At 44.3% G+C, this 18593-nt stretch overlaps 1 protein-coding gene across 6 annotated transcripts in view; it reads right to left on the bottom strand.

Annotated features, from left to right (window-relative positions):
* LOC147142744 (plasma membrane calcium-transporting ATPase 1-like) overlaps positions 1 to 18593 on the bottom strand; it is a 68408-nt gene that overhangs the window by 22614 nt on the left and 27201 nt on the right. For 4 of the 6 annotated variants that reach the window (XM_086039663.1, XM_086039662.1, XM_086039661.1 and 1 more), the window contains exons 2-7: positions 8719 to 9097; positions 4420 to 4617; positions 4058 to 4315; positions 3851 to 3976; positions 3320 to 3445; positions 886 to 921 (exon numbers count right to left, since the gene is read on the bottom strand). In XM_086039663.1, the coding sequence (XP_085895789.1) occupies positions 886 to 921; positions 3320 to 3445; positions 3851 to 3976; positions 4058 to 4315; positions 4420 to 4617; positions 8719 to 8914 (940 nt within the window). In that variant the 5' untranslated portion in view covers positions 8915 to 9097. Of the gene's footprint in view, positions 1 to 885; positions 922 to 3319; positions 3446 to 3850; positions 3977 to 4057; positions 4316 to 4419; positions 4618 to 8718; positions 9098 to 9207; positions 9340 to 18593 lie in introns of those variants that run through there. The other 2 variants (XM_086039665.1, XM_086039666.1) reach the window with 2 other exon arrangements.

Here is an 18593-nt window from a genome sequence, read left to right as displayed (position 1 = left end):
AAAAACGGAAAAAAATCCCATAGCATTAACTCGCATCAGCTTTGTACTTGCACTTTATAAAAACATAGAGTGAAAACATTTTTGCATCATTGCTTCATGCTGTATCCAAGGAAATGTGCTGCTCCTTGTGCTGTGCTTGTCTTGGCCACTGCGGGGCGCTATTGTATTCACAGTACTCATTCAATTGCTGTTGAAGATCAAGAATACATGCCTGTGAGTATGCTTATATTATCTGTTGAAATATCAATGCTAGTGTTAGCAAAACTGCTCCTGGTTTGGTTTGGAACACGTCAGAAAATGTTGATTATTAGAAGTAATATATATATATATATATATATATATATATATATATATATATATATATATATATATATAAAACCAGACCTTTGCAAATGTCTTATTTTGAACATATTCAGTCTGCTTCCATGGAAGACCTCAAAAATTGGAGAATATTTATTGTTGTGTGAGGTGGTGGACAATTGTAGTCTTCAGCGATTAATCTTATGTTGCCGATTAATCCGACAACTGATTAGTTGTGGATTCATCGATTAAGTAGGAAACGTGGACTGTGCTTTTGTGAGCGGGCCCCTCTCTGTTTGCAACCGTGTTGTTCGTGTAAGCAGTGCACATCAGCAAAGTACAGAAGCTGCAATGAATAACTAAACGACTCATCACCATGACAACGGTGGATGCAAAGGCGGGAAAGCTTGAGAGTTGCACCTGGGTAAAGTGAGGGAACAGCCCCCTTTGTAATCAGAGAGAAAGTGAGAGAGAAAGAGCGCCCCCTCCTGCCTCTGGATGGAAATGGCGAGGGGGGGGGGGATTGGTCGAGGGAGAGGGAGGATGGTGGGACAGAGCGACAGGTGGATGAATGGAGGGGGTTACCTTTGTTGCGATTTTCGGGGGGTCCTTGTTTTTTACCTGTTCGGACAGAGAGAGAGGGCGGAATGCTGAGAAGATGGATCAAAAGAATCAAACTGAAGGAGAACTTCAAACACTGCCTGCGTGTGCATGCGCCTGTGTGCGTGTGTGTGTGTGTTGTTGGCAGGAATGGACCAATCAGAGAAGAGGGAGACACTCACGCCTCTTGCATTTAGCTGAAGCCAACCAATCACAAATGATTGAAACGCTTGATGAAGCATTTGTTTTTATTGCCAATCAGGTTTTTAAAAATATATACTGTGTGTGTATATATAATTCATTTGTAATAGTTATAGTTACATTTATCACGGATGAAAAATGTATAATTACATCTATTTCAAATAAAATGACAGTGATCATTTCTACAATATTACCATCATTTGTACTTATATATATATATATAAGTATTGCAATTCATTCAGTTGTTTTTATTCCAAAATAAGATTTTACAATTATAAATAAATTCATCACAGTTCATTTATAAACAATTTTTAAATATCCCTTTCAAAAAAATGCATGGTACCTTTTTGAAATGCATATCTACATTAAACAGTTTTTTTTTTTTTTTTTTTTTTTTTTTTTTAAACCAGTAGATTTTTTTGGGTGTAATATACAGTATAGCGGACCGTAGAGTGAATTTCCATCCATGGTGGCAACTTTGGCTGCCTGTTTGCCAGCGGAAGCATTTTTAAGTGTTTTTTTTTTTAAATACCATACAAAAATCTTGTATTATGTTCCTTTTCTAAATAAGAAAATCATGTAATCATGACTGACATAAAAATGTACCACTGTATAATACACTGATGTTTATGAATAGATGTTTCCTTTTGAAAGAAAAAAACTTCGGAATACATTTATATTTGTATTTAGCTCCTGCAAATTCGGCGCCTTCTTTTTGTTGCACTTGACTTGTTGTGAAATGCCAATTAAAAAAAGAAAAAAACATGAGGCAGACGGTGTCCGTCTTTGCACTGAGTTGGTCCATTCGTCCTCTTCCTAAATGACAAACTCAAAGGTTGGCCAAGAAACAAATGGGCAGACAGAAAATCCAAAATAAGCAGCGAGCGTGATCAGAAGCAAATGAGAAACACTACAAGAGAGCGGCCGCCAGCTCCACCGGGCTGCAGCCGAGCATCACGCCGCCGCTCGCTCCGTGCACACGCCAACATCCTTTTCCGAAGCGTGCTTGCTTTTTTCCTTTCTTTAATTCTACACCAGTAGAGGCGTGTGTTTTAACCAAGGAGGCCGTTGATGATTGCATTCATTCATTCAACAGCAACTGATGACTGATGTTTGTGTACAACCTGACCCCAAAAAAAAACTAAACAAAAAAAGAAAAAGTCACGTGTAAGGTGAATTACACGCCATCTGATTGGGAGGACACATTTTGGACTTCACTTTTTGGACTGGATTTACACTGCAACTTGCACTCGAATGCTTTTATTGCACCATTTACATTTAGCTTCATTGGTCAACGGAGCATATGAACGACTTTTTGGAATATATGCACTTGAAGTAATACAGAGTAGGCACGGGGCGATGACCGGTTTGACGCTTTAGCGTGCTTTGCCAAAGTGGAGGTTGCGGTAAACGCTAATGCTGCCTCCGTCACCGGGAATCAAGTCGTCTTTGCTTTCGCTAAGCCCTGAAAAGGAACGGTTAACACCTCCCTCGCTAACATCCAACTAGCGTTTCTGGTCATCGTCTTCAGCCCGCAGACACGCTCGCAATTCTCCTCCTCCTTCCACCGGCCGCCGGCTCGCGACATGCCTTCACAAATCACACTCGGACACTTTCATGGTCCCCCATTCGGAAGTGGCGCTTTGCCACCAAACAATATTGCAAAGCATTCCGCCTGCTGACATTTTTTAAACGATATGCTATCAATATTTAGCGTAGCGAGCGGCGACCTCGCATTTGCGTGATGTAAATTGGTGTTAGGGTTTTGCAAGTTCCCGCTGTCTGCGAGGCCTTGAAGACGTCTGAATGTGATTGGATGAACAAGTCGGGGGGCGGGGCCAGTGGAACTGAGGACGGCGGGGAAAGTGAGTGAGCGGGCGAGCGAGCGAGCGAGCTTGTCTGGAGGCGAAAGTGCGCGCATCGTGTTTGAACGCCGGAAAACATATCATCGTCGATGAATCGACTTGACGACGTCGACTAGACTATCGTCACCTTACCGCCGACGACAATTCGTGTAAACACACTTTATGTGGCATAGTACATCTTGAAAATACTCAAGCGTGTAGTGTAAAGCCAGCCGGAAAAAGTCATTTTCATGTGTCAAGTTGTTTCGTTTGCTGACAAAAGTCCAAATGAGCAGAAAAAAAATTCCTGATGTTCTGGTGGCGCTTTGAGTTGTTAGTGTCGTGTTTGATGTTTGTGTGCGTCTCCTCCGTACTTTTCTTGGCCTTCTTCTCCTCGTCGTTCTCGCTGGCACCGAGCAGCGTGAAGATGATGCCCGTCTGAGAGTTCAGGCCCACGGCCGACACCACCATCCGGCCCGAGCCCTCCATCACGTGCGTGCCTGCCGGCCCAAAAGACGGCGTGAGTGTCGCCATGCTAGCACATAGCCACATAGCGACCGGACCGCAAAAAGTGGCTCCACGAGAGTTTCATGAAGGCTGGCGTTTGAAATGGCTTGAATGGGAAAAATGAGCTGGATAACATCTGGTCAGCTAGCAACCTTGGCACAAACAGCAGCCCCAGAAGAAAAAGCGCTCAGGCTTTTAAATAGCGCAGTCTGCTACTATGTCTCATTAGAATTGACCCAACGCTAACATGTAAGCCGTCAACCACGCTAAGGTGGACGGAGAAGGATTTGACATCCAGGCAGACTATTTCAAGTGAGAATTGATCAAGTGCTAACTTTTGGGGGGGATCAAACCCAGAACTGGCTGCATTTTTGGGGGTATTCCGCCTCCAAACTCACCCGACAGCAACATGGGATCTTTCTCCAGAGACTTGCGGACCTGATCGGACTCTCCGGTGAGGGAGCTCTCGTCGATCTTCAGGTCGTTGCCTTGGATCAAAATGCCGTCTGCCGGCAGCAGATCTCCTGCGGGTGCGAGACAGGAGCATCGGGGACCGTTTCAAAGGAGCTCTGCTCGGATGCCGCGGCGCGTTAGCGTCAGCGTACCGTATTTGATCTGGGCGATGTCCCCCACCACCATCTCGGCTACGGGGATCTGGATGACTTGTCCCTTGCGAATGACGGTGAACTTCTGCTCCTGCTCGATGCGACTCTGGAGGCCCCGGAACTGCTTCTCTTTGGACCAATCGTTGAAGGCCGTCACCAGCACCACGATGATGACCGAGAACAAGATGGCCGCGCCCTCGATCCAGCCGGCCTGCGCCTCGCCCTCGTCCTCCACGCCGCCCGACACCTGGCCGCAAGCTGGGAGAAGAAAAAGAAGAAAAAAAAAAACACACCTAGAAACACATTTCTGCTCGGGGGGGGGGGGGGGGTTCGCGGCCGTGGCGCGCGGGCGTCAAACGCACCTTCGCTGTCTCCGCCTTCCAGGTGGTAGAAGGACAAGCCCAGCGAGATGATGGCGGCGATCTCCAGGATGATGAGCGTGACGTCTTGCAGGGCTTCCCACACCAACTGCAGGAAGGTTTTGGCCTTCTTGGGCGGGATGAAGTTCTGCCCGTAGGCCGCGTGTCGCTTCTCCAGGTCCACGGGGTTCCCCGAGAGACCTGCGGGACAGCGGTGGCGTCAGAAGACAAACGTGGGCAAGTGGCAAGGCTCCGCCTTCACATTTCAAGTCACTGCGGCAAAACTCAAGTCAGTCGAGTCAGTGGACTTTACATGAAACCGTCATTCAAAACCTTAATCAAGGCTTGAAATCTATACCTTGGCTTGAAACCCCAACTCTTGTGTAAAAGTGTACCGCCTATTTTGAAACCTTGACCCATGCTTGGAACCCTAAACCCTGTCGGAAACCCTTAAAAGCTTAACCTAGGCTTTTAAGCCTAACCTTGGCTTGGAAAATATACACCCTACTTTGAAAGCTGAACTCAGGCTTGAAACGCTAATTTGAACCCCCTACCCGTTTGAAAGTGTACGCCCTATTTGAAACCCTACTTTGAAAGCCTAACCTCGACTTGAAACACTACTTTGAACCTCCGACGTCTTTCCCCATCAAACGAGTTGCCAGTGAATCGCGCCTTAATTGGCCGGAGACACGTTTGGTTTGCTTTGAATGAATTTGCTCGCTGCCGAGCGCTCATTTCTTAGCTGGCGGCGGCGGCGGCGCAGACGTGCGCGCATCGGCGGCGACGTTAGCGCGTGAACGCGGCAAAATGGGACTTTTTGGAGTGGGCCGTTGCGATTTGTCGGTGAAAAGAAAGCAGATGTGATAGATGTCCACATGGCTACAGTTTCCATGGCAACCAGTTCAGAAGACACCCACCGTCTCCGTCTTCCTCCTCCAGGATGGAAAGAAAGCTTCCGTTTAAAAAAAAACAACAAAAAAAACAGACGGCCAAAAAAAACGACACCGGTGTGTGGCCTTTTAGCACATCGAGCGCAAACGACAGACAACTCTGAGCGATACGAGAAAACATCGCACAGCTGGATGCTTTTCTGCTTCGGTGACCAGCTCAGGCTGCGTGTGTGCGTGTCACAGTAAATGGTGCCCAGATCACACATCTCATATTGGGGACCAACTTCTCTCACCACGAAACATCAAAACACCAGAAGCCACATCAAACACTGAGTTTGTGCATGTGTGACAACATTTTAGTCGTGTGTGTATGCGTGTGTGTGCGTGTGTGTGTGTGTGTGTGCACACGAGTGTTACTGTAGTGCATGTGAGAGCTTTTCAGGTGTTCATTAGAAGTTGCTTTCATTGATTGTCATTTTCTTTTTTCTTCTTCATTCTCCAAAGTAAAAACAACATTTTTTTTTTTGTTTTTTTTTTTTTAAATCAGAGATGAAGGAAACGTTTTTTTTTCAATTAATTTTGGCGCTGATTCCAAATCGGCCATTGTTTTTCTTTCTCGCACATCAGCTTTTCATAATAGCAAATTTTTGAATGAAGCGTTCGGTTCAGCAACAGGAGGATTTGATGTTTTTTGGAAACATCACGCAATAAATGACAAGTCGCGGTAAAATCCGTATTGCGCAAGCTTTTACAGGTCAAACTTAGAAACAAAAAATGAAACCATCTCAAAAAAAAACAAAACCTTCTTTGAAATTAGAGTCCAAAATGCGTTCCGGGACACACGACGCCATCTCATTCAGATTCTGCTTTTGAGGAGACTACGAAAACTGGCTGAAAATCAGACAATTTCAAGTTCAACGAGGTCTTTACACAATTAATCGCTTATCGAAAGGGTTGTGGATTAATGTGATCATCAATTAAACGCTGATTTGTTGCACCTCGGCTTTGATGTTAAGTGAAACACGGACGTTACGCTAATTAAAAGGCAACATCACCTTTGAAGTTTCAAATTTTGCATTAACGGCGCAAGGCAAAATTCCTCTTTTGCATTGCACACGTTGGCGGAGAGAAGAAAAAGGGATCATTGTTGATCATTGTTTGTTTGAAAAGACAAAAAGATTCTTTTTCGCAGGCCGTTGTCATCTTCTTGACAGCACAACTCCTAAAATAGTCATTTTATTTTTAGGTTACACGCCACACATCAGAAAAAATTTTTGCATCAGCGACCACCGGGGAGGCTTCAGACGGACACTTCACAAGGCATCAAAAATATAACGGCAGATTAAAAAAAAAAAAAAAAAGGATGAAAGGTGTGCACTGACACTTGACGTGCGCAGTTCACGTTGTGTGCGAAGCGCGCGAGTGAGAAGTGCGACGCTTTGGAGGAAGCCGAGCGTCGAACTCAGACACGCCACAAAAATGCCTTCAGCCTCATTTGTGCAATTGTACAAATACAGTAAAACTCCATTTAGACACATTAATAACATAACATGACAGATCTGCACTTGGAAGAAAGTCGAGCGCAGCTTCCATCCAATTCGAAATGTCAAGAAAGGTTTTCTTTCAATGTACTAGATAAAATAAGTATAAAACACGTTGATGGTGAATACAGCCCAATCAAAAATGTTTCTCAGCGCTAGTATTGTATTAATGTTAAACTATTTTAAATAATATATTTTTTTAAAAATGTAAAAATGTTAAATGAAAAAAAATATTAAAACAACTAAATCATTTATCTTGGTAAATCTAAGTATGGAAGATTTTTTTAAAGCCAAATTGCATTAAATTAGAATTACAATGAAGTTAGAATGATTAACAAATAGGATACACTGTGATAAAGCCTTTTTTTTTTTTTTATTCCAAATATACATATTAAAATGAAAAACTAAATAAGGATAATGAAGTCCTTCATTTTGGAGAGAAAAGCCCGGATGAATATTTAGGGTGAATGCAGACAAACGACACATCTTTACTCCGTTTGTAATTAAAGATAATAACATTCATAGAGAAGTACTTCATTTTGGGAACTGTGAGCATGACGATGAAGACGTCGCTCGAAAGTCGTTAGTGGTGTGGCGGACGCTGCAGCTGATTTGCTAAATGGAAGCCCGCAATGATCTATGGAGACATTAGGGGAGCCGCCTGGAACTAATTTCAATTCAGCAATGGACCCGAGGCCAGCACACACGCACGCGCACGCCCACACGGGGATCAAAGTTGATGATGATGATGATGATGATGCCGCCGCCGTCGGAGAGAGTATGAAAGAACAAACGGCAGGCCGAGGCGACGGCCATTTTCTGGCATCGCACGACATTTTTGCCCAAAATGATGTCAGCCAAGGCGCTCTTACACATACCAAGTATAACCACCTCAACACAAACAAATATTAGTATTGGTCATTGTTGTTGCTGATTTTGAATTTAAAAAAGTTGAATTTGAACTTGATGGAAAAACAGGTTGAGCGTATCATTTGCTAATGCTAATTGTGTTAGCGGTGTGAGCGTGGAACCTACAAACGGGCCTGGTTTCCTGGTGTATTAGCCTGCTGCGTTAGCATCTTGTCTTAGCTTGGCGCGTTAGCATCTTCTGTTAGCCTGCTGCGTTAGCAACAGCCATTAGTGTGGCGCGTTAACCTGGTGAATGCACACCAAAGATTATTACCCAGAACTGCGTTTATTGTTCATTTCCACAATGTCGCCAAGATGCGGGCCATTCTCTCCGCAACTCACGCATTTATTGCCTCTCGCCTCGACTATCGCAACTTGCTGCTGCTTCTGGTAGCCCGTGTGCTGTCGTCGTGTTTCGAATTTCTTGTTTTCACTGCATGACTGATCTACAGCACTGTATGCAGAAACGCTTGCTTTCAAGCGCTCGAGAAATCAAGCTGAGCATGAGGTTGCTCTTCCGGCGAGCGCTTCCGTTGCTTGCCGTCAGCAACAATTACAGATGGAGAACATTATATTCCACATGTTCTTAAATTAATCACGTATAACAAGCAGGAGGGCAACAAGGAGATACTTTTGGGTGATGCGCAGCGTTTTCATGTTTTCTACTTGAAAATTCCTCTCTGTAAAGTTGTTCAACAAAAAAAGTACAGCATTGTAAAACAGTCAAATATCGTGGCGGTAATTCAAATCTTTGTGGTCGTCAGTGTTGAGGGACCAAAAAGAAGTTATTTTAGCCATCAGACATTTTTTGTCTGCATTCATCGATTAATCGCTTACCTGATTTAAATTTTTTTTTTTTGTCAAGAATCAGCTTTCGCCTCAAAAAAATCCGTCGCAGTCGGGCCCCACTAGAAAGTTTGATTATGGCTGCCAGTCGGCTTTTGAAGGTGCTAGCGTTTTACCTTCGATGGGCGACGTTTTGAGGCGTCTGCAGATGCCCTGCACGTCGCCGTAGTCGTCCCGTATCTTGTTGACGGCCTCGCCGCTGCGCAGCTCCATGAGTCCTCGCAGGTCGCTCACCGTCACCCCGAAGTCGCCGTCGTGGTTGCCGTCGGCAACAGAGTTCCCCGGAGGGTGGTCCGCCGTGTTGTTGGCCATGTCGGCGATCGCGGCGAGTCCCTTTGCGTCTCTCCTCCGATGTCGGGAAAAAGTGCCAAGAGGGGGCGTGTCAGTGGAAGGGGATTGCGGGTGGTGTCCTTTCACAGGTTAACTCCTCGCTGCGATGGGCATGCTCCTCTGGGTTACCATGGAAACGGGGGTAAACATGTTCGGATGGTGTTGCTGTGAACACAGAAAGGAAGCAGAATAGATGAGAAGATGAAGTGCTGCAAATAAACCACCAAAGGTCAGCGAAAAAAAAAATATTCAAGTGACTAATTGATGAACCACACCTTTTTTTTTTTAATTTCCATTTGGCATTTTATGCGTGGAATGTTCGTCTCGGTCTGTTCTGGTTGCTGTGAAAATTTGTACTTTTCTATCGCTAACCAAAACAGCAGCCTATCCTGAAAATTAAACTGGAATCAATGGACAAAAATTGAAAAAAAATAATGGGGAAAGCCTTATTGCTACCATTGAAATATTAAACTGGTGATTTTTTTTTTTTTTTTTTACAAGAACCCAAATGACCTGTAGACAAATGATCAGTACGATATTTGGCAATCATCCTAAAAAAGTAAAAACGATTTTGCCTGTGTCACGAGAGGATCTGGAAACATTTCTAAATTTGGCAACCAAATGACTAACGTGCTTGAAACGTGCTTTTGTAAACTTGCTCCTCTCTGTTTGCAGCTGGGGGGGGGGGGGATCAAATCATCATGAGAAAGAAACTCAAATAAATGGATAAATTCCAGTCCATTTTGTATTATTCCCCCCCCTTTTTTGCCGATGAAGCTTAAAAGGTACAAATGGAAAAGGAAGTGCAAGCGAGTGGTAGGAAGTCAGTCTGCTTTGACAACACAACGGCTTCAAAACGAGAAGTTGGAAGTGTGATCATTGACCAAGTGCGTGCGTGCGCAAATTCCAGGCCATCGCCGCACATGATCTAAGTGCTCATCAAACGCTTTGGCACAGTTCAGTGGGACAAACGCACACAAATCAAATCCACTGATGCGAGTTGCGCTCAGTGGCTCATTATGGGAGGTCGTGCTGACGATCGAACGGCGACCATACAACAGCGTCGCCGTGGACCACTCATTCAAGACATTTGGGCTCATTGTGACTTCAAGACGCTTTTTTTTTTTTTTTTGCTGTTGGCGTTCATGTCGGCCACACGCAAACTGAGATTTAGCTCGCCAAAAGTTCAGGTTCAAAACTTGGGAAAATTTCAGCTGAAAGATTTTCCAAAATGTGGCCAGGGAAGTTGACTTTTCCCACGTTTTGTCACGACCGTAAAAAGGTGCACGCTGGTCACGTGACACAATTGGACAACGTGTCAAGTTCAAATGTGGAAGTGAAAGAAATCAAATGATTCTAGGAAAGAACAATGTTGTCGGCGGCCAACTGTAGGTAAGATGTATTATTTAAGAAGAAAGAAAATATATAGTTCAAAAGTTATGGTTTTTTTCTTTTTTTAATCTGAAATAAATCAGTTAACCAAATATTTAATCAGATAAAAGAATTTCAAACAGACATTATATATTTTGAAATACTATAGATAGCAAATACAATAATACATCCGAATAAATACAGTGGAGCGCACATTTGCATTTTATTTTACATTTTTTTTACTTTGTTGTTATTTTCCCTCCCCATTTTTCATGGAAAATGCATATTGAACGCATCCCCCCCTCCCCCGCATGTATTTCAATGGGCGTAATTATCCATACATTATCACTATTTGGGGGCCAGCCTATAAGTGGGGGTGGCTCACCATGTTCTAAATCTATCATAACAGGACCCACAAAAAAGTCTCAAGGACCCATGCCCGAAATCTATCAAAGAGACGGCCATTTTGCTTCAAAGCAACTATTTGGGGCAAATTGCAGGGTTCTTTGTCAAAAGGGGAAAAAAATAGCAGACCCTGACACCGGTTTCACCAGTTGTCGTGAAATGGGTGGACATGGTAACAAGACCCACAAAAACGTCTCACAGAAAGTTGTGCGTTTTGCTTGGAAGCAGCTACTCCAGCATCCCTCGGAAAGTTCAAAGAAGAACAAAACCCCAAATTTGTCCCCGACAACACCTGTGTCCCCAATCAACATGAGATTGGGTGGCTACGTTGAGCAAAACCGGTGGCACAAAAAAAGGCAGCCCATGCCTAATCGGAAGCACTTGGCAAACGGCCCAGGCTAAATGACAACTTTTCGGGAGGATTCGCCATGAAAAAAATCAAAAGTAGGTGAAAACCTCCTTGCGGAAGATTGGAAGAGAGAGAAAAGAGGTGACATTGACGCACTGACCTTTGTGCGCTGTCACACAAATGACAAACCAACACACACCTCACCTCAAAACACACCCCTGCCAATGGATTGTTTGTCAAATGGTTGACCGCACCCACTTGAGTCCAAAGGTGAGCAAACCTTCCAGCTCAGTCATAAAGACGCAACGGAAAACAATCGGCACGCCAAACCTTTGCCCAACATGACAACATCACACACACACCAAAAATGGAATCGATGGCTTGCCGCAGTTTGAACATTGCTGTGTTTTTTTGTTTTTTGTTGAATTCCTTTTCAAGTCAGTCACTGTCCCCACATTGCCAGCCGCCGTTTCACAGCATTTTTGCCGATCTTCAAAAACCAAAAAAAAAACCCAGCACTTTCTGACCCAAAAGCGGAGAAAACAAGCTTTTTGTGGAAAAGAGCAGAACAGTCGTTGTCTCTTGTAGCGACACTTGGACGATGGGCTGTAATGTCCTAATCAGAATGACAAAATACAGCGCTGCAGTAAAGACAATCTTGTTGACTTGTGTCCTGTCCGTTGGGAATCCAAGCTTTCTCACCATATACAGTTTTTTGCAATATTTTTAGAAGCTTGTTTTGGGTCAGGGTTGTTTTTTTCCCCCCGCTCCATTTTCTCTGTATTGAATGTTTATCAGTGTTCTTGAGAGATTCATTAGGGGTAAATTGTTGGTTTCTTTCTCACTTTATTTCAATGGCCTTGAATTTTAAGTGAATTTGTGGGCCGGGCCGGTACGAATATCGGATGCGCAGTCAACAAGTTGTTTATGTAGATCATCTAGGATTGCATCGGTTATCTTATTTATTTTTATTTTTTTTTTTTAATTGGCTCCAAAATTCTGATTTTGTGAAGCCAAATACACGTATATGTGCACGTATAAGTGCACGTATATACCTCATATGTACACATTTATAAATAGTGTCCAAAGTGCTCATTCATGTTTTTCTGCTCAACTGCTGCTTCTTGCTCTTCTTCTTCTCTGAGCCTCTGCAGACACACCTGCTCTGCATACTAAAGCAGAGAGCAGCCTGCTGACTACACACGCACACGCACGCACGCACGCACGCACGCACACACACACACACACACACACTCTTGTACTCACAATCCAAGTATGCAATGCAAACTCCCTGCTGGCCACACCCTCCACACACACGGAAAGGAACTTTTTTTTTTGTTCCCCTTGTTGCACCAAGCAACTGAGCGAATGCGTGTGCCTCATGGAAAATGCTTTAACAGGGACACGCACGCGCACACACCCACCCACACACACTGGATTTACACCGCAAGCTTCAATGACACAATCGCCATTTGCTTCTCCCAGCTGACACAATTGTGACCTGATGGCAGACTTAAGAGGAAAAAACACAAAGATGGAAATTGGCGGATAAACGTGGGACGGAAATGAAATTCCACGAACGAAGTGTCGTGTGATTACGCGGCATTAGGTGTGTCCAACCGACATTACGAAGGACGTAGTCAATGTGCCAAAGTTGAAGCAAATCCAGATGAAATAAGTCAAATAAAGCCGATTGATGATGTGGAGCTTGGTCAGCATTTCAGATTTGTATTATTGATGAATTATTATCCTTCACGTCTGCGTTAATGCTTGTCAAGTTATTTACGTGCAACTTGTTAAAAACGGGAATTGGCCACTTGGGCCCGAGAATCGATTATTCTGTCGAAAACTATTTTCCGTTCCAGTTTATTTCCTGTAACCGGTTACGCTTCGTACTGCTGATGAACTGATTTGTGTTTTTTTTTTTATTTGGTATTGTTTTAAAGAAACAATCAAACAAAATAATGCAAAAATAAAGCAAAGTTAGGTCATATCATACAAGAGGAAGTGACGATGCTCGTCAAACAAAACAAACGCACTCAGCTCAAGCAAATAACAAGAAGCGGCCCAAGACCCAATCACTGTTGTGTTTTCACCCGCTCACACTTGGACCTGCATCATAGTCGAAGAGCTGACAGAGAGAAAAAAACAATAAAAAAAACTCTTAAGAAGCAGCGGCTTCATTTAAATCTCTAGTGTGGATTCATTTCACTCCCACTGCTGAACACCACCACAAGGGAGTGAAATCTGTTGAGGGACATTTGCCTGACTGCAAAATGGCCCTTTTTTTTTTTTTTCTTCTTTTCTTTTTTCTTTTTTAAGTAAACAACTCAACATTGAACCAGGGAGGACAATACTGCCAAGCAACGATTCATCGATTTTTCAACCCTCGCTAAGTAAGTACCGTCAGTACCTGTACCATCTGTCCCCAACTGTAAACGTCCATTTTGTCCACAATATGAAATATGGCCACCATGCCCAACAAAAACACTTGACACACACACACACACACACACACAAATTCCCCCAAAATAATATTCACACACTTAAAAAGACACTCAGGAAACAGGCCACCATTTTCTCCCCAATATGAAAAATGCCCCCAAAATGTACAACAAAAACAAAACAAAAACAAAGAAAAAACAAAAACGCTACTAGTACATTAGTGTACAAGTCAAACAATTCAAGACATTGCATACACACACACACATAAAATGTCCCCTTGAAGACAAATGTCCCCACAATTACAGAAAAAGTGGAATGTTAAGAGTTGAACTGCACTAAGACACAAAGACAAGTACACACGCATTCACATGCAGGACACGTCACTGTGTTGGGTGGAGACACTGCGTGCGTGCGTGCGTGCGTGCGTGCGTGCGCGCGTGTGCGTGGTAGCATGTCAGACTGAGAAATATGAGGGGGATAAAAAAAAAAAAAAAAGGAAAACGTAAGAGCAGCCAGGAATGCAGGAGACCACACCCATATCTGCAGTCATGTGACCACCAGAGAGTGTGTGTGTGTGTGTGTGGGGGGGGGGGGGGTTAGTGGGGGTCGAGGATGGCGAGGGCGGTTAAGGAAATCACCACACTGCAGAGACCACAAAGACACACTCATGAAGACGCACACATTGGACACGAGGCCTGGATGTGCTCAGCGTGTCCATAAGTGGTCGCTTCCTGACTGCACCCCCCCAAAAAAAATCTCATCAATCCACATTCTTATCAACAACAAAGAACCCAAGGCAAAAAAAAAAAAAAAAAAAAGAACTGCATCTGGCACCTCAGCATCTGCCTAAGATCCAAACCGAACTCACTTTGCTTCTTTCCGATTTTGGTCTGTTCCTTTCATATGAACGCGCACATTTGGTGTTGAACACCAAATTTGGTGTTCAACACCAAATGTGAGTTGGGAAATGGCAGCATCGCTGCAACATCAACATGAGCAATACAAACATCACAAAGAACCAAAGCGAGTTTGCGATGGAGCATGTGGGCAAAGTTTGGATTCACCAATGAAACCAAAAGTGAGAGTTAGAAACTCATACGAACTAATAACAGCATCCGGCACCCGTGGCGTGTGATCGGCACAGAATCCGACAGGCATTTTTAATCATCACAGGATACACCAAAAATACGACCAACCAAAGTCAGCTTGGATCGCAAGTTTTACGCGATTCGCCTTTGAACACAAAATGTGAGTTTGAAAATATTAGCAGCAAGTCGACGCCATCTGCAGCTCGCATCTTCATCATGACAGGACACATGAAAATCAATCAAACCCAAAGCGACTTTTTGAGCAAACTTTGATCACTTGGGATGAAACACAAAATGTGAGCAATGCGTCTCATTCCCATGAAATCGAGCACACGTTCACCATAACAGGTTGGGGGGCAAATAAAAAGTGATTGCAAAAATACAAAAAACAAAATAAATGTGATCGTCATACAAGATGAAACTGAAAATATAAAAGCCGGTTGAAAATAAATAGAAAATTTAAAAAAAATGTAAAAACGAGCAAATGAAATAGAAAAACGATTTCGAAAAATCACAAAAAATATTTCGCAAAATATTAAAAAAACAAAAAAAAAAAAAACATTTCGATTTTTTTTTTTTTTTTAAATGGCTGCCACACAAAATGTAAAATATGGTTGAATTAAAAATGCAACAAAACTAATCAACCAATACAAAAAGTACGTTTTTTTTTTTAAAACATTCATATGAAAAAATATAGTGTAGGCATCTAAAACGGTTGTGTGTCACACCAATCTATGGTTTAGGAAAGCGAGTCAGCACAAATGTTGTAGAAGAATTGCAGACCATTTCACGGTGTGCGTATGACGTCTTTGGTGGGACGGAATTTCCACACTGGCCGATGAGGAAATTCCATTGCCATTCAAAGAAATGCCAAAGAAGGTCAAATGACACGCAACAAAAACACCACAAGACACTATTTTGGGGACCGGTGGCATTAGTGCTGCACAACAATCAGGGAGAAATGGACTTTTTCCACACGCTGGAGGTTATTTACGGCAGTTTTGCCCGCATGTGCGCGCGCGTACGTACGCGTGCGTGTGCGCGCGCCACGCAGAGTGTCTCAGATAACGACGGCCGCCTGCAGCTTCACGATAAGCAGGCCGACACGGCAGCGGGGCAAGATCTGGATGGCAATGAGGCGGGGGGTGTTCAAGAGGGGCGCGTGGAGGCGTCACACGAGGTCAAGTCAAAAACATGACAGCAGACGCCCTACGGGACTGACCTCGGGGCCCCGCCCCTGCCCGATGACATCATGGCGGGGACACCGAAGAAACGGCTCGTGGTGGAAAACGGGCCTCAGCTGGGTCAACAACGCTTTTAGGACTTTCCGTGCTTCAACGCAACCCGAGGTGGAGTCGGCACCGCACTCAATTAGCACGCCAAAAATGACACTGACGAGGGCTACGCGCAGACGACATCTTAAGCCAATATTTAGAGTTTAAGAACCCACAGAGGAAAAAAAGAAAAATAGGCCGCAGGGGTGGCAACGGTCGTTGTGGAAGTAGAACTAAATAGTACGCGTAGTGCTAGTAGCAAAAGAATGCGAGTAGTAGTAGAACTAATCACAGTAGTGACACTAGTGGTGGGAGGTGTACTGTAATCGTGGAAGTGGTAGTACTAGTTGTAGTCGTACAAATACGGTGCAAGTGGGAGCAGTGGAAGCATTAATAGTCCAAGTAGGGGTAGTCTTCGGAATTGAAGTAGTAGCAGTGCTTGTGGAAGCAATAGTAGATAAGAGTAGTGCTATTGGTGAGAGGGAAAGTAGTAGTAGTAGTATTTGTAGTCGTGGAATTATGAGTAGTAGCGTAAGTAGTAGTATTAGTTACAGTAGTAGAGTTAGCAGTGGGATGAGAGTAGTGGTGGGATAGGTAGTCATGTGATCACAGTGGAAGTACACTAGTAGGAGAGGTCGTAGTAGTGGAAGGTGTACTGTGGCAGTGGAAGTAATTGTGGGAATAGAGTAGGGGGGGCAGTGGGAAGTAGGAATTGTAGTAGTAGTGTAACTTGTAGCAATGGGAGAAGTAGTAGTAAGAGTAGTGATGGAAGTATTGGTAGGAGGGAAAGTGAGAGTGAAATTAGTGGTAGGAGTGGAACTACTGTAGTAGTAGTAGTGGTGGCCGTAGTGCAGTAGAAGAAGCAATGCTAACTGCCAGCTTGCGTGGGAACCACAGCACGTTGCGTTTTTTGGTTTTTGTTTTTCTGGCCATTTTCAGCGACAGCGTTGCCACTCGCCAAAAGCAGAAAGCTGGACTTGAAATGCCGTATGTGGTCTCAGCGTGCACAGAGCGCAATAGCAATCACAGCCTATTTCTTTTCGCCGTCCTTTGCTTTGTTTGCGCCGGCCACGCTGTCAGCGCTCACACTTGCCGCGTGATTGATTCTTGTTTATTGCGGCCCGCCCGGGGACCGGCAAAGTCACGAGGAGGCCGGGAAGGACTGCGGCCGACGGGCTTCACGTATGTGCCGGTTATTATGCCGCCATTGCCGTGACTTTCAATACGGTCGACATTGTCTTCTGTCACTGAGGCAACGACACATCATTCACAAACTGTTAGCGTGCGTGTGAGGGAATTGTTAAGGCGACAACAAGTAACAACGGCAACAATTCTTTGGCCACTCACTAAGATAGTAGTCGCTCAGTCTCACTTGTTCATTGTCAGTTGGCCAGCAAACCCGGCCGTAAAATCTCCAGAGCCTTTCTATTGGTGCCATTCAGCCAATCTGTCATTTCCGTTGCGTGCCAGTCTGCGAGTGTCAGTTAGCCACTGCTAGTTACTCATTCTTTGTCATTTAGTGTCACAGTCAATTTGTCAAAGTAAACCAGCCAGTAAAGCTTCCACAGCGTTTTAAATGCGTTCACTCAATCAGTCATTTAGTGTCAGTTGGCTATTGTCCGTGTGTCAGTCACTCAGTGACTATTAGCCAGCAAACCAGTCAGTACATGCCGGTAAAATATGCCGACATTTTTAACTGGAGCCATTCAGCCAGTGTGATATAACGTCAGCAAGCTAATCAGTCAGTAGCATTTGGCGAGTGTCAGTGCAGACCAGCAAAGAAGTCGCTCAATGGCAGTCAGGCATCCAGACAGTCCCGAGCAAGAATCAGCGACGGACTAGTGACAGTCGGCAAGTCAGTTGGTCAGTGTCATACAGCCTTAATAAGCTGATGCTATTTAGCCAGAAAAACAGTCAGTAAGACACGCAGACTGTTTTGACCCTGCCATTGTAATTTAAGTGTTAGTCAGACAACTTTAGTGTCAAACAACTGCAAGTGGCAGTTAGCCATTGCCAGTCAAGCTCGTCAGCGCCAATGAACTAGTCAGTAAACATTAGCAAGACATCCAGACAGCTTGAAATTGGTATGGTAAGGAAGTGTCAGTGAGATAGACGGTCTGTCACTCAGTCAGTCAGTCAGTCAATCGGTTAGTCGCTCCGTTTCTTTGAGTGACACAGTCAATTTGTCAGTGTCAGCCAATAAACAAGTCATTCGAGACATCTGGAATGATTCAATCGGGGCAGTAGCAAAGTGTGAGTAAGCTAGACAGTCGTCAGTCGGCGTGATTTGGTGCCGCTTAGCCGCTGTCAGGGTCAGCCAGGAAGACTTGCTGACAGTTTTAATCCAGGCAGTAATCAAGCGCTGCTCAGTCAGTCCATCATCCAGTCAGTCAGCAAACCAGGAAGTCGTGACTAAACTCGTCGGTCGGTCTGGATTAACCGAGCCAGCCAACAGTCAGTAAACGTCGGTAATAATGAAGTCAGACTTCAAGTTTGAATTGGCGGCATTAATCCAGTGATCCAATGATCAAGTCGGTCAATCGGTCTGTGCGAAGTAGTCAGCAAACATGCCTAGGACATCCACAACGTTCAGTAAAGGTGTGAGCCGGTCAGTCGGTGTGAGCCGGTCAGTCGGACACATTTGGTTTGTCATTGTCAACCGGCAAAGCAGTCGGCAAATGATCCAGTTTTAATCTATGCGATTTAGCCAGTCGGGCAGTCAGTTAGCC

Source organism: Filicampus tigris, chromosome 9 (assembly GCF_054856515.1).
Source record: "Filicampus tigris isolate MCC_2025a chromosome 9, RoL_Ftig_1.0, whole genome shotgun sequence".
Taxonomy (NCBI): Eukaryota; Metazoa; Chordata; class Actinopteri; order Syngnathiformes; family Syngnathidae; genus Filicampus; species Filicampus tigris.
This window is presented reverse-complemented; position numbering and strand designations above follow the sequence as displayed.